This window comes from Podarcis raffonei, chromosome 2 (assembly GCF_027172205.1).
Source record: "Podarcis raffonei isolate rPodRaf1 chromosome 2, rPodRaf1.pri, whole genome shotgun sequence".
Taxonomy (NCBI): Eukaryota; Metazoa; Chordata; class Lepidosauria; order Squamata; family Lacertidae; genus Podarcis; species Podarcis raffonei.
This window is the reverse complement of record NC_070603.1, coordinates 110,686,499-110,704,552: the sequence shown is the minus strand read 5'-3', so window position 1 is coordinate 110,704,552 and position 18,054 is coordinate 110,686,499. Positions and strand designations below refer to the sequence as shown.

At 45.5% G+C, this 18,054-nt stretch overlaps 1 protein-coding gene across 3 annotated transcripts in view; it reads left to right on the top strand.

Moving 5' to 3' along the window:
• VARS2 (valyl-tRNA synthetase 2, mitochondrial) overlaps window positions 1-18,054 on the top strand; it is a 31,352-nt gene that overhangs the window by 1,260 nt on the left and 12,038 nt on the right. Inside the window, exons 2-19 of one of the 3 annotated variants that reach the window (XM_053378620.1) lie at window positions 623-981; window positions 2,043-2,127; window positions 2,326-2,426; window positions 3,370-3,491; window positions 4,893-4,959; window positions 5,593-5,690; window positions 6,081-6,162; window positions 6,851-6,970; window positions 7,061-7,172; window positions 8,441-8,529; window positions 10,022-10,112; window positions 11,433-11,560; window positions 12,748-12,851; window positions 13,724-13,805; window positions 14,969-15,045; window positions 15,738-15,825; window positions 15,943-16,051; window positions 16,820-16,890. In XM_053378620.1, coding sequence (XP_053234595.1) covers window positions 721-981; window positions 2,043-2,127; window positions 2,326-2,426; window positions 3,370-3,491; window positions 4,893-4,959; window positions 5,593-5,690; window positions 6,081-6,162; window positions 6,851-6,970; window positions 7,061-7,172; window positions 8,441-8,529; window positions 10,022-10,112; window positions 11,433-11,560; window positions 12,748-12,851; window positions 13,724-13,805; window positions 14,969-15,045; window positions 15,738-15,825; window positions 15,943-16,051; window positions 16,820-16,890 — 1,887 coding nt within the window. In that variant the 5' untranslated portion in view covers window positions 623-720. Of the gene's footprint in view, window positions 1-622; window positions 982-2,042; window positions 2,128-2,325; window positions 2,427-3,369; window positions 3,492-4,892; window positions 4,960-5,592; window positions 5,691-6,080; window positions 6,163-6,850; window positions 6,971-7,060; window positions 7,173-8,440; window positions 8,530-10,021; window positions 10,113-11,432; window positions 11,561-12,747; window positions 12,852-13,723; window positions 13,806-14,968; window positions 15,046-15,737; window positions 15,826-15,942; window positions 16,052-16,819; window positions 16,891-18,054 lie in introns of those variants that run through there. The other 2 variants (XM_053378621.1, XM_053378622.1) reach the window with 2 other exon arrangements.

Here is an 18,054-nt window from a genome sequence, read left to right as displayed (position 1 = left end):
GCACGGGCCTCCTCCGACCTGGATGTGCATCGCAAATAACGCATGCGCAAATGGGGCAGCCACGCAGTGCAGCACCGGCTCACTGCGGGCCAGATAAACGAGTCCCTCGGGCCTTATCCAGCCCGCGGGCCTTACTTTGGGGACCCCTGGCCATAGAACCCCCTCCTGCCCACCTACAATCCTGAAACGCCCACTCGTGGGCAGTAGGGACCAGGTTGACAACCCCTGAGCTAAACCATTGAGTATTACATTATTACATCCACCAAAACTTATTTACAATGTTGAATTTATCTTAATGCTGTCCATGTTTTCAAGTGTACAGTGGTACCTCTGGTTACGTACTTAATTCATTCTAGAGGTCCGTTTTTAACTTGAAACTGTTCTTAACCTGAAGCACCACTTTAGCTAATGGGGCCTCCCACTGCTGCCGTGCCGCCAGAGCACGATTTCTGTTCTCATCCTGAATCAAAGTTCTTAACCTGAGGTACTATTTCTGGGTTAGCAGAGTCTGTAACCTGAAGCGTATGTAACCTGAAGCGTATGTAACCCGAGGTACCACTGTACAGAATTTCCCCCCATATATTCAATAAACATTTAGTTTGCTTGGTTTTCTTTTCTGCAGGTTCCACCTACCCACCGTGCAAAGACGGAAAAGAGAGCTTATGGCACTGCGAGACAGGTAGCTGTGAGAGAGGTGTGCTTCCCATGCCTGAGAACTGAATGCGTCCAATTCCAAGCATGCCATTGCCCCAGTACAATGCTGGGCCTGTCCGGCACCTGTGTTCTCTCTGCCGTCTGCTTCTCTGGGCTGAGAAGAGGCGCTGGGGGGCGCCTGGCGTTTGGAGGTCTTACTCCCAAGCAAGGAAGCCTGAAGGAAACCCGACGGGGAAAACGCCCCACCTGAAAAATAAGGCAGAGAAACAGAAACGGCAGCGGGAGAAGCTGGAGGCCATTGAAGCTGGGCTGCTTGCTGGGTCCAAGGTGAGGTGGCGGTGCTTGGAGGACCAGCGACGTTGATGTCCCCACTTTGGCTAATTATTTAATAGGGGAGAGTCGAGTGAGGAAGGGCCGTTGCTCAGAGGGAGAGCATCTGCTTTGAATGCTGAGGATCTCCGGTTCAATCCTTGACAGGATTGTTAAAAGTCATGATATTTAAAAAATAATAATTAAAAACGGATTTTTAAAATTTAAATTGGATTTTTAAAATTTAAATCAGATTTTTAAAATTTAAATCGGATTTTTAAAAATAAAATGCTTTTGGAGGAAAAATCTTTCTAAAGATAGTTTTCTATTTAAGTTACATTATAGTCCAAAGGCTATTCATCAGGAAATAAGGGTTTGTTTTTAATTATGTAGCATGAGGCTTTATATGCAATGTTTAAATTCTTCGGTAAATGAATTCCATTAATCCATTCGCAATGTCATGCTCTTCCAGAGGTTTCTGTAAGATTATTTGGGGCAGTTTTTCTAATGAGATGCTTGTTTTTGCAGTTCTCAAAAATGTGAAATTGTGTCTGCAGAGATAACATGCCTTTTCTTCAAAGGAAAAAAATGTTATAAAATAAACATACAGAGTTGAGGAAAAACCCTTAATCCCTTTGTTCTTTTGCAAATTTATATACACAGAATCAACTCCTTACCTCTTAAATGTTAAGTTCCAAGAGGTTCAATGAATAGATTGTTTGGAGTGGAATAGATCTGCACAAGTAGCTAAGTGTGAAGCCGTGAAAATGAAAGTGCAACCTTGTGAGCAGAATACTCCACAAGTCTTGGGATCTTTGTGCAATAATTGTGCAAGTTTATTATTCCAAAAATGAAACCTTCATCTGGTTGTAAATATTAAGATTATGCCAGCAAGAATGAGTATTTCTGTAAAAAAATGATTTAAATCAAGTCTTACTGACTAGTGATTTAAATTGTGATTTAAATCGCTTTGATTTAAATCAAGTCCACCCTGATTCTCGGCATCTCCAAGTAGGACTTGCGGAGGAAAAGCATGAGCCCCGTCCTGGGAGCCATCTTGTCTCTGCTGTATTTTGCAGGAGCAGCCGCCAAGCCAAGCCAGGGGCCGAGCCTTGAAAAGCACCGTTCTGTACGACATCCCAACTGCAGTTGGAGAAAAGAAAGGTAACAGTGGGAGAAACAGAACTCCTTGCCCTTTCCATAGCCTCCTGCATCTGTCTGTTGGGAAGCCGGTAGTTTCAGAATGCTGGGTTCCACACCTTGTACATTTTATGCAGATCAGTTCTGGGATTTAATGGAAATACGCATTATTGGTTTTTTTTATTTAATAACAGGTACCCTCTGTTGCATTCTTTCCCACAGATACCTCGGCACCACTGCCCGTCTCGTATAGCCCACAATATGTCGAAGCTGCCTGGTATTCCTGGTGGGTGAAGGAGGGATTTTTTAAACCAGAGCACCAGGTAGAAAAATCGATGCTGTAAACAAGTGGTTTTAGGTGGGTTGTGCCGTAAACAGGCGAACCAAAGGTGTGCTGCCCTTGAGAGTTGACAGATGGCTGAATGGCAGAAATGATAACCCAAGAGGAACACTAGATGTAATAATCAAAGGGCTGAAGTTAACAGAAAAGTAGGTTTTGGTGGAGAAAAACACCTTGATAGAGACTTTGACAGTGGAACCGATGACTTACAGCTGTCAAGCAATGACTTCCAACACCTGCTGGGAATGCACTAACTCTGGATTACTTGCATCCATCACGGGGTTTAACTCAGTTGCACACAAAAGCCTCCTCAATCCTGGGATTAGATGGGCCTTTGATCCTTGCCTGCAGGTCTCCCCTTACGTTTTTTCTTTTCTTTTTTAATATTTATTTATTGGTTTATTTATTTATTGGTTTTCACATATCACATTACAATGCAGATGTACCAAAACCAACACCATTTCCTCCCCATCCCCCCATACATTTACAGTTATATTTTCTCAATCCATCATATTATTCTTTTCTCCTTCCTCCCACTTGCCTCCGCCCCCACTCGATTTCCTCCACATTATACAATTTACAATAATCTTTGCATTCTACAATCTTCTCAAATGATCTATATATTCTTATTATCTTTCCTTACTCATTTTTCTTCCATCCAGTACTTCACATTTTAATCTAGGCATATTAGTGTATTTTTTTTGAGCAATATTTTGCCATATATTCATCAAAACATTTCCGCTCCTTTTTAAATTTTTGATTTGACTGATTTCTTATTATAGTAGTTAATTTTGCAAAAAAATACTTTTTTGGGGGCAAACCTTGAAATTAGCGGTTCTGCCATGGTACCCTGATGGTGCAGTGGCCACCAGGCTGTTCTGACCTTGGACGCTGCTGATCTCTCTTCCTGTTTCTCTTTCCCAAAGCACCTCCTGCCCCATCGGAAGCCAGAAACGTTTTCACTCTCTCTCCCTCCGCCAAACGTCACGGGGTCCCTGCACCTGGGCCACGCCTTGACTGTGGCTCTTGAAGACGCTCTGGTACGTTGGTAAGTGATGCTCTGCGTGGTCAGGTGGGTACTTTGCCTCCAGCAGCCGATGGCTCCCCTGCAGCTTCGTGTTTCTCGCTCATGTATTCATTCTTAGATTTATAGCCATCAAGCCCATTAAGATATAAGGGTGAGTGGCTTGCAGCAGGTATACATTGGTACCTCGGGTTAAGTACTTAATTCGTTCCGGAGGTCCGTTCTTAACCTGAAACTGTTCTTAACCTGAAGCACCACTTTAGCTAATGGGGCCTCCTGCTGCTGCCGTGCCGCCAGAGCCCGATTTCTGTTCTTATCCTGAAGCAAAGTTCTTAACCTGAAGCACTATTTCTGGGTTAGTGGAGTCTGTAACCTGAAGCGTATGTAACCTGAAGCGTATGTAACCCGAGGTACCAGTGTACAAATATGCACGAGGGGGGTTTGCAGTTCATGAAAAAGAGCCTGTGCTTTTGATATAAGGCAGCTTCCTTGCTTCCAATGAGAAGTCTAAAGCAGAGGCCTCAAACTTCTTTTATCCGGGCCACACTTCCAGAATAAAAATTTGCTCACACCACGCTGAATTTTCCATTGATAAGAAATACATTGGAAAACAAAAAGAAACAACGGCTAGCAGTGTTTGAGTCATAAGAGCATCAGTTGGTGCTCTTGTTCTCCTTTTGAAAATATATTCTGCCAATAAAAAATTATCTTGAACTACACTACACCGAAATATTTAAATGTTTCTCCGATTGTACTTGAATCTTCCCCGCCACACTTGCCACATTCCCCTGCCACATGGGTGTGGCGTGACACATCCTTTGAGAACCACTGGTTTAGAGAGAGGGGTCCACCGTCTTGAATGTATCACAGCCTGATTTACGGGGCTTCCAGAATTCTCTTGGGGAAGCCATGACTGTTTAAAGTGGTATCCTAGTGTTCTCTTATTCCTCCACCAAATGTGGATGGGGCATTGGCCTGATCCAACTTAGAACTCTTCTAGTATTCTTAACTTTTGTACAGAAGGCTGTGTTCCAGCTATGCCAAATTCATAGGTTTCGACAGGCGCACCCCGTAGGCATCTGTCTCCGTCCAGGAAATGGGGAGGCATTATTACAGAGCAGGGACATGTTCCAGCAAGGCAAAAGTGCTTGAGGAGGTTGCAGAGCATGGCGTGGCCTCAGCAGTGTGCCAAGGGTTAGGCAGAGAGGGCTGGTGGGCTGAATTTGGCCCCCGAACCTGAGGTTCTCCGCCTACATTGTAGAGCCTGTGCTCTTTCCTTGGGATCTGCTTCCTCTTTATGCTGGTTTTTCTGGGGGGCAGCTATTCTATTTCTAGAGACGCTGGTTCTGATCTGGCATCAGGTCACTGTGTTTAGCAGCAGGGCAGTTGCTGAGTTCTGCGTTGTGGTCTTTCGATGTCTTGCAGGAAAAGAATGCAAGGCTATAAAGTTCTGTGGGTTCCAGGGTCCGATCATGCTGGGATTGCCACTCAGGTGAGATAATAAATAAATAAATAAATTTTATTTATACCCCACCCTCCCCAGCCAGAGCTGGGCTCAGGGCGGCTAACACCAGTAAAATTACAGTAAAAACATAATAGGGAAAAAAACACAGGTTAAAATGCAGCCTCATTTTAAAAGTAGCCCATAGATCAAAACCAAAAGGGGAGGGAAACATAAGGGTCAGACTGAGTCCAAACCAAAGCCCAGGCAGAACAGCTCTGTCTTGCAGGCCCTACGGAAAGATGTCAAGTCCCGCAGGGCCCTAGTGTCTTGTGGCAGAGCGTTCCACCAAGTTGGGGCCAGTACTGAAAAGGCCCTGGCCCTAGTTGAGACCAATCTAACCACCGTGCGACTTGAGACCTCCAAAGTGTTGTCATTTGTGGACCTGAAGGTCCTCCGCGGGGCATACCAGGAGAGGCGGTCCCAGGAGCATACCAGGAAAGGCTCCTATCGTGTGGTTCCCCATTCCTGACAAGGAAGTAAGTCCCACTTTACCTGATTCCTAGCACGCCGCCTTAGGATGGTAGCCTTAGAGGGGGATGGAATGAGAGTGTAGGGTTCTAGTCAAGTTTCCTGCATGGGCTGCATTCAGATTCCCGTTGTTTTCTACTGTTGTCTGGCCAGGCTGTGGTGGAAAGAAAGATCTGGAAGGAGAGGGGAGTCCTCCGAAAAGAGCTCAAGCGTGAGGAATTCCTCCAGGAGGTCTGGAACTGGAAAGAGGAGTGAGTATCTGAGGGACTCAGGCCATTTGCCTTAAATGAAGGCAGCCCTGTTTAGGGAAGTTTTTAAATGTCTGATGCTGTATTGTTTTTAATATTCAGTTGGAAGCTGCCCAGAGTGGTTGGGGAAACCCAGCGAGATGGGCGGGATATAAATAATAAATTGTTGTTGTTGTTATTTTATTATTATTATTAAATGTGGGATAGGGGAGCGGTCCAAGGATAGATTGAGGAGTGTGTGGAAATTACATAAAATGGAATGTGCTTAAGCTTAAGACAAGAGCAGGTTTGTTTCTTGCATGGCAACCAAACAGAAAAACCTCCTTTTTGTCTTTCCTTTTACCTCTGTACATAAAAGGTTTGCTTTTGTTCTGCTTTTTCTCCTGAGATCAGGAAAGGGAACGAAATATTCCAGCAGCTGAAGGTGATGGGAGCCTCATTGGACTGGGACAGAGTCTGTTTCACCATGGACTCTGTGAGTAGCAGATTCTGAAAATGCAAATGTGGTTTGTATGTAACGACGTGTGTTATAGGAGTGTCAGTCCGTAGTTGATTTCTTTGGTTGCCCTATCAAGTTCTGCTTCTTTTGTACTGTCTCTACGTGAAACGAGAAAGATATAATATAAATAGGTAGCATTTTGGAAATTGCAATTGTAAATACAGTGGCACCTCAGGTTACAAACACTTTGGGTTACAAACTTGGCTAACCTGGAAGTAGTACCTCGGGTTAAGAACTTTGCCCCAGGATGAGAAAAGAAACCGTGCGGCGTGGCGGCAGCGGGAGGCCCCATTAGCGAAAGCACACCTCAGGTTAAGAACTGTTTCAGGTTAAGAATGGACCTCTGGAACGAATTAAGTTCGTAACCTGAGGTACCACTGTATGAGCAATGCTGTTACAGTTGCCAGAGCAACATATCTTTTTCTTTTACCGCTTCGTTAACTTTGTCGTATTAAATCTGAATATAAATAAAGGTGTGTTCTAAGGGGAAATGGTGGACGAAAATAATGCAAATTTCCGTGGACTTCAAGTAATTTGCAAGCTGATGCAGAAAAAGGTGCAGACTGTGGCTTCCGTCATCGTCACTGCTGCTACAGACTGGCTATAGCTGCCATCATTGTTTCTTTGCTTCCTTCCACCATTACCACAGCTCTTTCCTTCTTAGGGCTTCTCTCAAGCGGTGACCGAGGCCTTCGTACGACTGCATGAGCAGGGCCTGGTGTACCGGGAGAGGCGCCTCGTGAACTGGTCGTGCGCCTTGCGATCGGCCATTTCTGACATTGAGGTGAGTGGGAGGAGTCTGGTGGCACACGGTGGCTGGGAGAAGGGGGTGCTCTTTAGGACCGAGGTGGCTCATGGATGGTGTCCCTGGCAGGTGGAGAACAGGCAGCTCAAAGGACGGATGGAACTCTCTGTTCCCGGACTCCAAGGCAAAGTGCCATTTGGGGTCTTGGTGACATTTGCCTACAAAGTGGAAGGAGAGGATGGTGAGTTAACAGTGGCAAGATGTCGTTCCTGTTGCTTATTTTTGTATCTTTATTTTTGATTTGTGTTGGAATGGTTTGGTTTGGTTGCGTATCTTTGAATGTTCTATCTACAGTCGTACCTTGGAAGTCAAACGGAATCCGTTCCGGAAGTCCGTTTGACTTCCAAAGCATTCAAAAACCAAAGTGAAGCTTCCGATTGGCTGCAGGAAGCTCCTGCAGCCAATCGGAAGCCCCGTCAGATGTTCGGCTTCCAGAAGAACGTTCGAAAATCGGAACAGTCACTTCCAGGTTTCAATTGTTCAGGAGCCAAAATGTTTGATAACTAGGCTGTTCAAAAACCAAGGTACGACTGTATTGTGTTATGACTACTTTTGTTATTTTGTAATGGTGTATTTTTTATGTTGTAAGCCACCCTGAGCTGTGGAAAGGTGGCCTACAAATAGTAGAATCATGGAGCAGAGAGGAAGCTGGTAATAACCTAGATATGAACTTGAATGCGGACAGTTTAAGGTCAGCTATGTTCACTGCTATTTTTAGTCTTTTGCTTTTGAGTTTCCATCTGTTTCAATCGTGTTAGCCTCTTTCAAGGCCTTCCTTTACATATAAACAAACGGAAGGCTGTCGTCACATTTGCAATCCTGCCCTTCCTCCTAAGAAACTCAAGGTAGCCACACTAGGGGTGAGATGAGCCTACCTGCTTTTTAACCTTGCAACAGCCCTGAAAGGTAGGTAAGCTGAGAGATTTTGGTTCAAGATCACTGTGCTTCACAGCTGAGAGATGCAAAGCACCCATATCTCCCGAGTCCAAGGCTTTGTCTGCGGCATCGAATGCTGTCGGGTCCAGATTGAGACATGCTATCTTTTCATAGACACGGAAGATACTCTTCTAGCTGTTTTTTTACAGGAAAAGCCAGTTCTTGGATGTTTCAGTTAATGACCTATTGAGAAAGAAAAGCACAGAATCTCTTACAAACAATTGGTTCTCTTTTGTTAATTAACGGAAAGAGATGCAACTCTTGGGCAGGATAAGAAAGCAGCCAAGATTTTGCTCAGTTGGGTTAAAGGTGGAGGCCTTATGGTAAAAGGGTGGGTAAGCAATCCAGTGAGTAAATTAAGGCAGCTTAAATGGTCATCCCATTCTCCTCACATGGCTACATCCTTTTTTTCTCCATCTTGTGTGCTGACGAGCCCCACAGGAACGCTACCTTTCTGACTAAAACACCTTTGTTTCCCCCCATCTGGTCTCTGCTTCCTTTGACTGAGGGCAGGCGAGGAACTTCCTGTGGCCACAACCCGTCCGGAGACCATGTTGGGAGACGTCGCGGTCGCTGTCCATCCAGACGACCCACGGTATAGAGTAAGGCTTCTCTGTCCTGTTCTCCCTTCCGATGGGGCCATGGAACCGAAGTTTCAGGGGCGCAGCACAAGTGGGAATGCCTGGACTCAAAGCATAGCAAGGCCCAGCTTGAAATGTATATCGGCTGGCAGAGGCCTTGGGGGAAGTAGATGTGAAACCTGACATGGGCAGCCTGTGACAGATTAATTTCATGCAGTCCAAAAAAATGGGGTGCAGAGGAGAGAGAGAGAAAGAAAGAAAGAAAGAGAGAGAGAGAGATGGGATAGCACACACAGAGCAAGAGAGATGGAGTGGGATAGAGAGCTGTATAATCCTGCAACCCATCATTGACAGCAGACCTGACTAAATTTTCCTGTGAGTCGTATTATTTTAATATTCTGTTGGAAGCCACCCAGTGTGGCTGGGGAAACGCAGCCAGATGGGCGGGGTATAAATAATAAATTATTATTGTTATTATTATTTTTATTATTATTATTAAAACAGTTTCCCACTCAGACTGCGTAGCTCAATTTGGCTTCAATGCTGTTGTGCCACAAAATCTCTACCTACCTTGGGCTGTAGGCCTGTGAGTCTCTCTCTCTCTCTCTCTCTCTCTCTCTCTCTCTCTCTCTCTCTCTCTCGCTAGCTCAGTGGTAGAATCACAGTATTGTTTTGCCCAGAAATAGAAGGAAGAAAAAGCCCCAACAAAAGGAAGATTGGATAACCAAGATGATGGGCTATGCCGAAATGGCAAAAATGACCGTGAAGATCAGACACCAAGATGATGAGAAATTCAGTGAAGAGTGGGGAAATTTTATAGAGTATCTTAAAGATCACCGTAGATATTTAAAAACATTAGCAAGATGGTTATAACACTTAAAATGTAACAAGGCGTAAGTTGAAAATGGATATAAAAGGAATTTGGAAAAATGTAATTAGATGCAGCAGAAAGAATAGAAATATTTTGGAAACCGGGGGGGGGGGAGCCCGGGGATTCAAGTTTTAAAAATGGGAAATGATTTAAAGTTATAGAACATTCTTTAAAAAAAAAATCAGAATTGTAGAATTGGAAGGGACCCTCTGAGGGTCATCTAGTCCAACCCCCCTGCAATACAGGTGGATCAACTGCGTTGCACGCAGAAGGTCCCAAGTTCAGTACCTGGTGTCTCTACATAGAGCTGGGAAACACTCTTGCTTTAAAACCTTGGAGAGCCACTGCCAGTCTAAGTATTAAGCGAGTAGAGCCACCGGTCTGATTCAGTGGAAGGAAACTTCCTATGTTTCGATGAATCTGGGTGTGCAGATCAGGCAATACTGGGCAGGAGGAATCAGTTAGTGTGAAGCAGTTGCCCTGATCACTGGGGTGACCGGAAGCATTATTGGTAGCATATTGGAACAGTTTATGTGTGGGACTCTCCCACCACCACCAAAGGGGAGCTCCTTTGAATTTTTTCTTTCTTGAGAGCTGACCGCAGTATGACCTGGTTTGTCTTTCTGGGGGTTTTTTTGCCAGCACCTTCACGGCAAGAGACTCTGCCACCCGTTCACTGGCCGTCTCCTTCCAGTCCTTACCGACCCCTCTGTGGAGCAGGAGATGGGCACAGGTAGGCCTGCTTTCTGGAAGCTGGATGTTTGTGTGGTTGCAGGTTTTTTCCCAGTCAATAAAGACAGACACGGGTTCTCTGAGAAAGGTCAGAATTTATTTAGCTGCGCGGAGGCCAGCGAGATATTTCTCAAATGCTGAGCCCCGATTGCTCGCTGGGGGCTGTCTTTTAGAATGAGCAACAAACAGCTTCTTACGGGATTACTCAAGCGAAAAGCAAAACTTTCCTCAAAAAGTAGAACTTTTCTAGTCTCTTTCTCCGCCCCCTCCATCTGCCTGAGCTGCCAGCCTGTGTAAGTTTTTCCAAACTGTTGTCTTTATTAAGTAGTGGGTGGACATAGCAGACGACACAGAGATTTCTCCAAGTAGTTCTTTATAAGTAAGCTGGAACTGAACTGAACAACAAAGAGCTCAGCCAGCCTGCTTTTATAGGCAGCCAGCTGTCAACATTGTAACAACAACACCCCAGGGTTTCCCCGTCTAAATTAACTTATGTGGACCTGAGTGAAAACTATATACAGTGGTACCTCGGGTTATATACGCTTCAGGTTACAGACTCCGCTAGCTAACCCAGAAATAGTACCTTGGGTTAAGAACTTTGCTTCAGGATGACAACAGAAATCGTGTTCCGGTGGCGCAGCGGCAGCAGGAGGCCCCATTAGCTAAAGTGGTGCTTCAGATTAAGAACAGTTTCAGGTTAAGAACGGACCTCCGGAACGAATTAAGTACTTAACCCGGGGTACCACTGTATGTGATGTTATAGAATACTATGTTAAAAGTTGAAATGAAAAGAAAGAAAGATGTTAATTGACTAAGTAAATTTTATGTGAAAATAGTTTTGGAAAACTGCTACAAGGATTTATATGGAAACTCAGCCAGGGGGATTCAAGGAAGTCACCCAACAATGTTAACAAAAGTGGAACTAATATAGCTAGGATAAATGTTTGTATGTTTGTTTGTTTTTTGTTTGTTATAAATTTGTAAAACCAATAAAAAAAATTGGAAAAAAAAGAACGGACCTCTGGAACGAATTAAGTACTTAACCAGAGGTACCACTGTACACAATACCCCCTGGTGGCCTGGGTGAGAACTTCAATACGTAACACTTGTGCAAATTTAAAAACAGACACGAGTCAGCTCATCCCTTGTGACTGTCTTTCTGGCCTAGATGGCTTATGCAGCACTTTCTGCTAGTCTCCAGAGTGGGAGCTGTTGGAAGAGATAGTCTCCACTCAGTGTGATGAACACCGACAGCGGCGTCCGGCGTGGGGTTTCTGTTCTCAGAGATGCCCCTTCTCACTTTTTCTCGCCACCTTTGCAGGGGCTGTGAAAGTGACCCCAGCACACAGCCATGCCGACTACGAACTGGCTCGGCGGCACAGCTTGCCGTTCATCTCGGTTATTGCGGAAGATGGCACGATGACGGCCGAGTGTGGGGATTGGCTACAGGTAAGCTTGGCCTTTTAAGGGGGCATCCATGCAAGGTTCTGGTTGCTTGGAAGACTGAAGCAAGAGCCGTTTGCAGTCTCCACCACATCCCTCTGCGTTGGGGCTGACCCAACTGATGTAGCTTGCCAAAGATGGCAGATTCGGAGGCACTGTTAACTGGAAGGCAGTTGTTTGATTCTTCAATGTGGATGGATTTCTTACATGAGAGGTGACATTTGGATTTTGTGCCCCAATACCAAAATGTCTTAGATGGGGTCTGTCAATAATAATAATAATAATATATTATTTATACCCCGCCCATCTGGCTGGATTTCCCCAGCCACTCTGGGTGGCTTCCAACCGAATATTAAAAACAATACAGTGTCAGATATTAAAAACTTCCCTAAACAGGGTTGCCTTCAGTTGTCTTTTAAAATTAAAACAGTTGTTTATTGCCTTGACATCTGCTGGGAGGGCATTCCACAGGGCAGGCGCCACTACCGAGAAGGCCCTCTGCCTAGTTCCCTGTAACCTCACTTCTTGCAGTGAGGGAACTGCCAGAAGGCCCTCGGAACTGGACCTCAGTGTCTGGGCTGAATGATGGCGGTGGAGACACTCCTTCAGGTATACTGGGCCGAGGCCGTTTAGGGCTTTAAAGGTCAGCACCAACACTTTGAATTGTGCTCAGAAACGTACTGGGAGCCAATGAAGATCTTTCAGGATCAGTGTTATATGGTCTCGGCGGCCACTCCCAATCACTATGTGCATGAAAAAAAAGAACCCCAGGAAAACCTGTGTCGTAATAAAACCGTTAATTACCGTACTTTCCCGTGTATAAGACTAGGTTTCTTTCTTTTGAAATTATTCTTAAAAGTGGGGATTGTCTTATACATGGATAGTGCATTGGGTGGACATTTGATTGGCTGTTGTCAGCGGCTGTTGGCCATGTTATTGGTTGCTGCGTCAAGGGCTGGTGTTGATTGGCTGACGCTACAGCCGTTGGGCGGGCGATTGGCAGCTTCTGCCAGTGAGGGGAGATTTTTGGCAACCCCCCCTAAAAAAGCTCAACAACCAGTGTCACCCCCCCCTCCCAGTTTCTTAAATTTGAGCCCCCCAAAATAGGCGGCATCTTATACATGGGAAAATACGGTATATTTTTTTAAGTTAGCACAAGACACTGGGTGATAGGAAAGGTGTTCCCCTTTCAGGGGCTGCATAGATTCCTGGCCCGTGAGAAGGTGTTGTCTGCTTTGAAGGAGAGAGGACTCCATCGGGGGGCCAAGGAGCATCCCATGGTGCTTCCACTTTGCAGGTAATGGTAGAATTATTATTTTTTATACCTCTCCCCTTCCCTCCCTAGCCATCCTTCAGTTTCATCTAGCTGTCTTTATTGGTGATGGTGATGATGATTAAAGCCCTGCCATAACAGGGTGCTGTACATTGGGGGTGGGGGTATCCCAGCCATCCAGTTTTTTGGGGGAGGGGTGGCAAGTAACATTTTTGCCATTGTAGTCTCATACATTAATAAATTTCTATACGGCTTGTGTAGTTCTGTCCCTATAATTCCCAAAAGGAAAAAGAAGTCCCAGCGAAAGAAGAATGGATACAAAAACCTATGGAATATGCAGAAATGGCAAAACTTACCGGGTTTGGGGGGTGGGGGTGGGAAGAAAGAAATCAAGATAACAAACTTTTTTTAATAAAAGAATGGAAGTGGTTTATTGAATATTTACAAATCAACTGTAAACAGATAAGAACATTGGGAGGATAATAACCTGCAGTTTTATAAGCGTATATATTTAAAGTAGATGAATAAGTGAGCAAATTAAGTTAATTTGAATATGCAGAAAAAGAGGGGGAAGGGAGCTGAGTTTTGAAATGTTAAATTGAATGTAAAATTATTGAAATGTATAAAACTGAAAATCATAAATATGTTTTTTAAAAATGCAGTCATCCAGAGCTCACTCTCTCTCTGGTCCCTGCAAACAACTGAGATTGTATTGCTCCTTGGGGCTGAGGCTTTTTATTATTATTATTGCGTATGCTCCACCTATGCCGATGCCGCTATATAAATAGCACTAACATCCTGATGCTAGAGGATTTTAGCTTTGCAAGGTGGAAGGTATCCTGGGAATCGGAAGTGACCCTTTGTTCTCTCTCTCCCCCGACTCCCATCCTTCACAGCCGCTCTGGGGATGTGATCGAAACCCTCTTGAAGAACCAGTGGTTTGTCCGATGTGAAGAAATGGCTCATGGGGCCTTGGAGGTAACTCCCCAAACGCTTTAACATTGCTAGGCTGTAGCCCACATTCTAAGACTGGAACTATAAGGGTGGGGAGCATGCATGTGTTAGACTGCAGAGATCTTTAGAATTGCTATATTATTATTATTATTATTATTATTATTATTATTATTATTATTATTACATACATACATACATACATACCCTGCCCAACTGGCTGGGTGTCCCCAGCCACTCTGGGCGGCTTCCAACAGAATATTAAAATACAATAACCTATTAAACATTAAAAGCTTCCCTAAACAGGGCTGCCTTCAGATGTCTTCTAAAAGTCTGGTAGTTGTTTATCTCTTTGACATCTGTTGGGAGGGCGTTCCACAGGGCGGGTGCCACTACCGAGAAGGCCCTCTGCCTGGTTCCCTGTAACTTGGCTTCTTGCAGTGAGGGAACCGCCAGAAGGCCGCCGGCGCTGGACCTCAGTGTCCGGGTAGAACAATGGGGGTGGAGACGCTCCTTCAGGTATACTGGGCTGAGGCCATTTAGGGCTTTAAAGGTCAGCACCAACACTTTGAATTGTGCTCAGAAAGGTACTGGGAGCTGATGTAAGTCTTTCAAGACTGGTGTTATGTGGTCTCGGCGTGTCCCATTGTCACTACATTAGAAGATATAGTGATGCCCACCAATAGTGTTGTGGTTTTATGCAAGGGGATTGGATTTAACTAAATAGTTGTGGCAGTGTGAGACAGCACAAAGAGTCCCGCTAATGCAACAGTACTTGCCCCCTTCTCCTCCTCTGCGATGCCTCCTTAAATCAGCTATTTGGGTTCGGGAAAGTCCCCAGAACAACTCATGGGGGGAGGAGAGGGGAGATTGGTCCATCCGACAAGCAGAAATGCTTGCTCTGATGGAATGATCACATTACATGATGTTGAATGCCACCCATGGAGTTACTGGCGATTACTAGTCATGATGGCTATATGCCACTTGCAGAATCAGAGGCAACCTTCATCTGAACTTCAGTCGCCAGAGAACCAAGGGTGGGGAAGTGTTTTGGTTTGGCTTGTCGCCTGCTTGCATGCTTCCCAGGGGCATCTCGTTGGTTACTAAGAGATAGAAAGACGCACCTCTCCACCCAAGGTATCAGCTTGCCCTGAATTGAGTTAACCAGGTTTATCTGTTTCTTCCCTAAGGCTGTGGAGTCCGGATTCTTGAAATTGACCCCTAAATTCCATGAGAAAAACTGGAGGACTTGGCTCTTGAATACCAGGTAAGATAAGATATTCTTTGTATATTGTATTGTTGTTTTACTACTATGGCCGATGGCTGATGCAAATAAAGATTCATTCATTCATTCCTGTTGCTAAAGTAATAAAGAGGGATTTTGGCTGCTATTCTACGGCCGTTGGGGTGGGCTGGCAGCACTTACCTGACCTCCTGTCGCCCGCTAGTGTGTTTGCACCGCACCAACCTCATTGCCACCTCTTCCTCTTAGTAAGCGGCGACACTGGTTATGGGTCGCTGCCGCCTGGGTGCAAGCCCCATTGGACTTGATGGGACTTAACAGAGATGCTTCTATGAAATTTCCCTCTTGTACATGGGGGGTGCTGTTTTGGCTACGCAAGCAGAGGCGCTCACAGCCTGAACACCACAAATGAAGGGAATAATTATTCCAGAACCATCTAACTAGCCCAGCCTGATGCCATCCAGCCGCAGAGATCTTCTATTGAGCAAGCGTTATATAAATGTTGTTAAAGAAGGTTTGGGGACCACAAATCCCATCACCCTCCACAAACTTGGCTAATGGCTAGGAATGATGGGAGTTGTAGTCCAAAACCTGGAGGGCACCATGTTGGGGAAAGCAGAGCTAAACGGACCTTCATTTGATCTTGCAAGTGGCCCTTGTGTTCTTGAAATCCAAATGGCATCATTTTGATTGATTTTCTCCTCCCTCCCGCTCAGTGACTGGTGTATTTCTCGCCAGTTGTGGTGGGGTCATCAGATTCCAGCCTATCGGGTCATGGTTCCTGGATCGCCAGATGTAGCAGAGGTGAGTTTTAGCCTCTTTGACTGTGTATCAGCCACTGTAGCAAGGGGTTCGCAGGGTTGAGTCTCTGGCGCCTCCGGTCCTAGTTGCAACGCGACTTCAGCTTCTTTTCATCTGCAGCAGGAGGAGAGCGATGGATTATGGGTAGTGGGCAGGACAGAAGCAGAAGCTCGGGGGAAAGCAGCAGGCATGCTGGGAAAACCAGAAAAGGATCTGGAGCTGGTGAGAGGTAAGGCAGCAGCACAGATATTCGTACTTCTGGGAGGGAGAGTGCCAATGCGTCTGGCCGAACGCAAGGAAGTGCTTGAAATGAAATTTGGTGGCCTTTGTGATGGAACTGAGCCAGCATCATTCTCCATCACACATCCCTACTTTTCCTTTCCATCCCGTCACCTTGAGAAATTGCTTACATTGCCAGATACTCTGCGCATTCCTATAAGGAAGCCTTCTAAGAACCATACATGGCCTCAACCCGGTATACCTGAAGGAGCGTCTCCACCCCCATCGTTCAGCCTTGACACAGGTCCAGGGCTGAGGGCCCTCTGGCGGTTCCCTCACTGCAAGAAGTGAAGTTACAGGGGACCAGGCAAAGGGCCTTCTTGGTGGTGTCACCCGCCCTGTGGAACGCCTTCCCATCAAATGTCAAGGAAATAAACAACTAAATGACTTTTAGAAGACATCTGAAGGCAGCCCTGTTTAGGGAAGCTTTTAATATTTGATGTTTTTAACATCTGATGTTTTATTGTGTTCTTAATATTCTGTTGGGAGCTGCCCAGAGTGGCTGGGGAAACCCAGCCAGATGGGCGGGATATAAATACATTATTATTATTATTATTATTATTATTATTATTATTATTATTATACATTGCTGATGGGGTGGGGAAAATCTGGATTGGGACTCTGGGATGGGGACTGGAGGGCCTTTAAACTCCTCCAGATCAGGCACCCTGGGCCTTTTGAATAAAACATTCACATTGTTTTTTTTTGTTTTCACCAGATGCTGATGTCCTGGACACTTGGTTCTCATCTGGACTTTTCCCTTTCGCTGCGCTGGGCTGGCCCCATAAGGTGAGTAGAAGTGGGAGGGACAAGGAGCTGAAGAGCCACATGTTCACCCCGCCCCTGGCCAATAAGAAGACGGCCAGTGGGTAGTGTAATGGGGGCGCCATACTTACCTCTCCCCTTACAGCAACCCCAGGCATACATCCTCATGACCTCAAACTCCCATCAGTCCTAGCCAGCATACCCAGTGATGAGGGATTATGGGAGTGGAGTCCAGCATCTCCAACCCTGCCTTGGAGGTAGCACGTATGGCTTCTTGTTCACTTGCCATGGGTGAAGCATGCGCAGCAGGCCGGATATTTTTAATGGGAGTCATGGCAGCACTATTCTTGTGATCAGTCCTTTGTATGATTAACTTTTTGCACCACAGATAGAGGTTTGCTTTTGGTTTTTTAGCTGAGCACTTGTAGTCTTTAAGCTCGTCTTTGCAATATGCTTTTGAGTTGGGTTAATACTCTTCCCATTTTCTAAATGGGCGCCAAGACTTAAGTGGTTGTTTCAAGGCTATTTGGTGAGCTGCTGGCTCTGGTTCTCCCAGGTCCATATCAAACGTTCAGCTCCACTAAACATTCTCTTTCTCATGAGATTGGTACAGAAACAGAGGGAGGCACCAGGGAGGCAGGAGGAATGGAGGTACTATTACAGGTCTGATGTAGGTAGGCTTGCCATACATCTGGAAAATTCCGGACATGCACAGAAATTGGACGCCTAAAATGACGTCTGGGGGGAATTTTTGAATCTTAAGAGATGTCAGGAATTTCCGGGACGTATGGCAAACCAGGGTTTCTTTCAGTTTTCTGGGATTCCCCCCACCCCCGTGTTGGGTTTAAAAAATAATAATTCTGGGAGAGGCTCCTTCCAGGCAGCAGTGGAAGTGACAAGGTCATTCCCCTTGACCAGGGAATTGGGGGGGAAAGGAGGGAGGTGGGGAACAGAGGAAGGTGCAGTCGCGGCGAGCTTGGCCATTTTCACTTTTTTCGAGGGGGTGTCTTTCCTGGGGGTTTTTTGCATTTCATTTTTTTTTAAAAAAAGTTTCCTTTCAGAGCTGGGCAGAGTGGGCATCCAGATGTGCTGGGCAGCAATTGCCCCGCAGTGTCAGGGTCTTGCGACAGGAAAGCCAGCGGATCTCCTCCGGGGTGGTGGTTATTCATAAAACCCTGCAAAATGTGC